General features: G+C 49.0%; 1 protein-coding gene across 1 annotated transcript in view; it reads left to right on the plus strand.

Annotated features, from left to right (window-relative positions):
• The window catches only part of STBD1 (starch binding domain 1), an 8,089-nt gene extending 7,121 nt beyond the window's left edge, over window positions 1-968 (plus strand). Inside the window, exon 3 of the mRNA XM_015427108.1 lies at window positions 6-968. Coding sequence (XP_015282594.1) covers window positions 6-530 — 525 coding nt within the window. The 3' untranslated portion in view covers window positions 531-968. The remainder of the gene's footprint in view (window positions 1-5) is intronic.
• The last annotated feature ends 5,239 nt before the right edge of the window (window positions 969-6,207 follow it).

Below are 6,207 nucleotides of genomic sequence, written 5' to 3' on the forward strand. Positions count from 1 at the left end.
AAAAAACCGAAACGCGTGGGACGGGCACTTCCGCCGAAGCCGGTGCCCCTAGCACTACGCCCGAGTTGAAATGTAGAGAACAGCTGCAGCACAACTCCCTCGATCATGAAGAATGGGAAATTGTCCCCGAGCATTCGGCGTGGGGCGACGCCACCAGGAGCATCAGCGTCGAGGACGCCAGCGGCAGCAAGGACCCGGAACAAGCCAAGCGGGTAGCAGCGGTGTCTCCAATGCCTCAGACTGTCCACCTGACTTTCCGCGTGCACTACATCACTTACTCGGAAACGCAGCTGATAGCCGTCACGGGAGACCACGAGTGTCTGGGCCAGTGGCACCACTACGTGCCGCTCAGGTGCGAAAAGGACGGGTTCTGGTCGGACTCCGTCATCTTGCCCGTAGACACCAGAGTAGAGTGGAAGTTCATCGTCGTGGAGAACGGAAAGGTCAGGCGGTGGGAAGAATGCGACAATCGAACCCTAATGACGGAACATGAGGATCGGGTGGTCCATAAGTGGTGGGGATATCACTGAACAGGGAGCTCTGCGCAAGCGGAAGGGGCTCTCGTTTTATTCCATTTCCCAGTAGGGGACACCATGCTGCCACCCCCCATCACTCTGTCTTGGTATATCTCTATGCTGCATGTCTTGCCAGCACTGCCTTAGAGTAAAAGCCTCTCTCCTCTGGCTAGAATAGGCTTTAAGATGTGAGGAGACTTTTCGAAATGAAGTCAGACCAAAGCCTTTCTAGTAGCAAGCATTTAAAGGTCCCTAGGAGCTGTGTGTTTATTTTAAAGCACCCTGCATAAGAAGCTTTAAATCTTAAACCTTTGAGAGCGTGTGAACTGTGGAACAGGAGCGGTGTCGTTAAACTGCACTGTAACTGCTAAAAAAACTGTTCTTAACTTATTGTCAACTGCAAAAGGAAAGCAATAAAGATTACTTTTAGACCAGTGTCCTTTATATTTTGAGAGGGTTAGCTGACACTTTAGTTGGTTGGAATCACTTTCCCACCCCCCATTAGTTCCTGTGAAGATCTCTTATAGGCACCATTTCCACCATGCACTTGTTTGTGAAACAGTCATAGAAAAGGTGGTAAGCCGGAACTCCCACGAATAAGGAAGAAATTAAAGGGGAGGGAGGGAGTTTCCTGGCTTGGTGCTCAGCACACTCTTGGAGTCCTGAGCACCCAGGAAAGGGACATGTGTGTACAGAAACATGGATGTGCCATGTTTAAGTGCTTGTTCTCCCTTAAGAGAAGATGATTTCAAACAAAGTTTGAACTGATGGCTGGCACATCGAAAGAGAACCTGCATCCAGATTCTGCCGCTCCATATCCAGTTAGAGAGCCCATTTGGTGTAGTGGTTAAGTGCGCGGACTCTAATCTGGGAGAACTGGGTTTGATTCCCCACTCCTTCACATGAAGCCTGCTGGGTGACCCTAGGTCAGTCACAAGCTCTGTCAGAGTTGTTCTCTCAGGAGCAGTTCTCGAAAGAGTTCTCTCAGCCCCACCTACCTCACAGGGTGTCTGTTGCTGGGAGGGGAAGGAGAGTGTTAGCCGCTCTGAGACTCCGAGTGAAGGGCGGGGTATAAATCCAATCTCTTTTCTTCATCCAAAGGTTAATGTGTAACACAAAGCTTTAAGAGATAGCTTCTCATGATAAGGGAAAACTCCTTTTTCAGACTAACAGTCAGTCTTTGGCTGGAGTTCTTGACAGTGAGAGAAGAGCTAAAAGGAAGTAGAGTTTAAAAACCTGCTAGGCCTAGAATGCAGGGATTGCACTGTTTGTTTAGCTGTATCCTGCTTTTCTCCTGAATGGGGACCCAAAGCAATTTACAGCGTTCTCGCCTCCTCTGTTTTATCCTCACAACAACCTTGTGAGGTAGGTTAGGCTCAGAGTGAGTGAGTCAGTGACTGGCCCAAGGTCACCCAAGGAACTTTATAGATGAGCTGGGATTTGAACCAGGGTCCTAGTCTGACAGTAACCAGTTTACCATGCTGGCTTTCTTTAACAGTTGTCTTGTAGCAGAAGCCTGTATTTCTGGACAGCAGCTTATGTTTCTGGGCTCAAAAGCAAATTTGGTACAGAGTTTATAAACCACCTGCCGAAACCTGTGAAGGATGCTTGAAATTTTAATACTTGTCTAGGTTCAGGTTGGAGCTGCGGTGGCTCAAGTGGTTAAGACGCTGAACTGCAGGCTGTGGAAGGTCAGTAGTTCAGCAGTTCAAGACCCGGGTGCGCCGCATGACAGAGTGAGCTCCCGTCTCTGGTTCCAGCTCCTGCCAACCTAGCAGTTCGAAAGCAAGAAATTGCAAGTAGATAAATAGGTACCACTTCGGGGGGGAAGGTAACAGCGTTCCGTGCGCCTTGGGGTTTAGTCATGCCGGCCACATGACCACGGAAACGTCTTCGGACAGCGCTGGCTCTTCGGCTTTGAAACGGAGATGAGCACCGCAACCCTGGAGTCGGACTCGACTGGCTTTCGAGCAAGGGACACCTTTACCTTTACTAGGTTCAGGTTACAGCTATGGAGCTCACCATAGCAGGGATTTTTAGCCTTTGGACACCCCGTGATGTAGACTTAGACTGAGAAACTGGCCCAATCCCAATTTACTGAGTGCCCAGGATGAGTCACGCTCATTTTAGTTTGCCTCAGTGGGGCAGCGAGAAGCAAAACAGCCTCTCGATGTTCCTTGGAGATGGGGGCAGGACATAGCCATGTCAAATGAAGGACGTGGAGAACCACAGTGAGGAATGATAGAACTGTGTGTTTTTGTCGTTCTGTCCTTCTCACTAGGAGACACAGTCTGTCGCATGCCACCTGTGGCTTTCCACAAACTGATGTAGCCTTTGGGTGAAAGGGCTTTTTTTTGGTGGGGGGGTGAGTGTATGTGTGTGAGAGAGTGTATACGCCTGGTAGTCATGGAAACCTGGAAGTCATGCACCTGGACATCATGGTGACTGACCCCTGCTTGGGGGCCTGGAGGATATTCAGAGAGGTGGCTGAACGAAGCCTGCCCCCGTCCTCCCGACTGCTGGTATTCCAAGGAGGTTTCCCATCCAAGTACTTGCCAGAGTCGACCTCGCTTAGCTTCTGAGATCTGACAAGATCTTGCTTGCCTGGGCTATCCAGGTCAGGTGGGTGAAAGGGTTTTTTGATAGCCAAGCGACTTAAAAATGGACAGAGGAAGAACAGATAACTTGGTGGAAGACGCATCTTGCATATAGAGGGTCTCAAGTTCAGCCTCATAGCAAGATTGGGAGTAAATTTCCCTTGAGATCCTGGAGAGCCTCTACTAGTCAGAAATGGTGGTGGATTAGACAGCCTGTTGTTTATCACAGCTCTTTTTATATGTATTTATACTATCAGTAAAGCTCGTTTTAAAAGCAATACAATGAGCTCTAGAAAGATGTGATGTGTAACGAATGCATTGGCTGGAAGCAGGTTAAGTACATATTAGCAGTATGTAATAGAAAGGCACAAATGTGGAAATAAAGTCTCACATACCTTATGTTACACAATAACTGGTGTCCAAGGTCGCACAATGTGGGCCAGAAAATGCAGCATACGGCTCTGTGGAGTAATTTCTACAACTGGGCAGTCTGCAAACATAGATCTGCCTGTGACTGTCTGTATTTCTGCTTTGCAGCATGCCTCGGGTTTTTGGATTCGTTTTCTGTGTGTCTGGTCTCATCCTCTATCTCTGCTTGTGTGTGTATCCGCTGACTTTTTTGTGATAACTTGGGCTGGTTCTTTCCCCCCCCCCCCCTCTGCTATGCTGACAGCTGTTTACTTGGTGGGTTTTTTTCCTGTGGTGGAAAGTGTTGCCCTGTTGTCTGGCGAGGAGAGCAAAGACAGTAGTTGTGTTCATCGGAGTGAAGCAACCATCTTCTGAGGAAAGTTTTGGCGGGTGCCGCCTCTGTGGGCGGGACTCCGGCAACACAGCCAGTAGATAGGGACAGCTTCTGAGTGGCACATCATGGAGCCAACTGATTTAGGGGCGTGTGGAATGTTCAGAAAGTGCCACCCCACTACTCAATTATATATAAGAAGAGATATGATAATGATGAATTAACGTCTAAGGATAACAAGTGGTGAGTGGCAGGCTCAAAATACGCTGTGGATTTTGGTGGATGGCTTGCTGCTAGTGACCGATTTTGCCAAATTGATTGTATGCGGAAAGGATAATATTCAGACAGCTAGGTCCCTTCACTGTTCTGAAGAGTTCAAAATGGCACAGGTGAGGGAAGATATTTGTGTTTATCACACAAGACTGTAACACGTTTGGTTGGGAAGTCTGCAAAGAGAGGGAATTTCAAGGAGATTTGCTTGTGTGCTTTCTGCAGCACGCACATGTTTGGGACAATTTTCTACCTTGGCAAGGAATCTGAAATCATATGTTGGTTGAAAGGCAGGTCAGGTGGTTTGAAAACCACAAATCTTTGCTCCTCTGTCCTGGTCTGAATTGCTGTAAGGCTTGCCAAAACATCCAGATAGCTATTTTGAATCCTTGCCTCCTAGCATTTTGTTTGACCAATAGTGCAAGCCGCCACCTCTCTCTTGTTCCCGTGTGAGAGCCCCCCATCTACTTAAAGTTCTGTGTTCTGTAACGGTGTCCCTTTTAGTGCTTTATAGTGTTAAGAGCGTAATCAGCTTTAATGGCTGCTGAAGCAAAAGGCCTGCTCTTAAAAGGCAGCGGATACTGTTGAAGGGCTCTTGCTTTCAGCCAGCATTTCTGCATGTGAATATATGTATCGGTTGTCACAATTAGTGAATGATGCATTGCTGCATTGTGAGGGTTCAAGCAGTCTTAGCAGAAGCTTTAAAGTTTGCAGAAGGATTTAAAGGTGTGCTGAAGGGCCGTCTGAGCGGATTAGCTGTGTTATTCAGCAGATTCCGATGTTCACCTTCTAAAGCCGCTTACCCTTCACTAGAATAGCTCACTGCTTGCCCGGTGTGTGTGTGTGTGTGTGTGTGTGTGTCACCAATCCAGCGGCAGTGGCCAGGAGTGTAATCTCAGTTTGCACAACAGCGCCTAGTTCCGCATGGTTTGAGGCAGAAAATAAAAACAAAACCACATTGTGCATGTTCTTGAGTCTGGATGCGCTCCAGCCGAGCAGCTGGCACGCATATACTAGGCCAGCGGGCACCAAGGCAGCCTAGTTAAGTGTGTGGACTCTAATCTGGGAGAACCGGGTTTGATTCCCCACTCCTCCACTTGCACCTGCTGGATGACCTTGGGCAAGCCATAGTTCTGTCAGAGCTGTCCTTGAAAAAGAGCAGTTTCTGTCGGAGCTCTCTCAGCCCCGCCTCCCTCACGGGGTGTCTGTAGTGGGGACGGGAAGGGAAAGGAGTTTGTAAGCCGCTCTGAGACTCTTGAGTGAAGGGTGGGGAATAAATCCAATCTCCTCCTCCTCCTTCCCCCCATCACTTCCTCTTGGGAGGGCGATGTCTGCATGAGTCACACTGAAGCTGGACCAGGGGACCACTGGGCCAGCTTTCTGTCGTTGCTGTGGGGATAGTCTGGGAGACACAGATCTTCTGGCCACACTTTGGAGGTAAGAGCGATGATTGTACTTTCCGTAGTACTTTTTCACCCAAAGGAGCGATTAACCCATGGAATTCTCTGCCACGGGAAGTGGTGGCGGCTACAAGCACGGACAGCTTCAAGAGGGGATTGGATAAACGTATGGAGCAGAGGTCCTTCAGTGGCTATTAGCCACAAGATATAGACAGGAACTCTCGGTCCGGGGCCAGTGATGTCCTGCTGTCTTGGTGCTTTGGGGGGGGGGGGAAGAGTGGGATGATCTCTGGAGTTCTGTCCCCGCTGGTGGACCTCCTGATGGCACCTGGGGTTTGGCCACTGTGTGACACAAAGCGTTGGACTGGGTGGGCCGCTGGCCTGATCCAACATTGGCTTCTCTTATGTCCTTATGAGCCTTTTCTGCACTAAATTGCCTGCTGAAGATAATCTGCACATTGCAGACGATGTATTTTTTGGCAGGGAGGGTTACGTCTGAGTGCATTCTCTGGGGCCACAGTGCACTGGGCAGGCCCATTGAGTCATGCCACATATGGGCACATTCCGGCAATTTCAGTGTTTGCTCAGTGAATCAGACTAGTAAACAAAGTCTGTTCTCCATTTCTTCCATAAGCCAGGCAGCTCTTGGAACACAATGTGAAAACAACCATTGTGTCCTACAACGG

Source organism: Gekko japonicus, unplaced genomic scaffold (assembly GCF_001447785.1).
Source record: "Gekko japonicus isolate JY-2015 unplaced genomic scaffold, Gekko_japonicus_V1.1 scaffold565, whole genome shotgun sequence".
In the NCBI taxonomy this organism is placed as follows: domain Eukaryota; kingdom Metazoa; phylum Chordata; class Lepidosauria; order Squamata; family Gekkonidae; genus Gekko; species Gekko japonicus.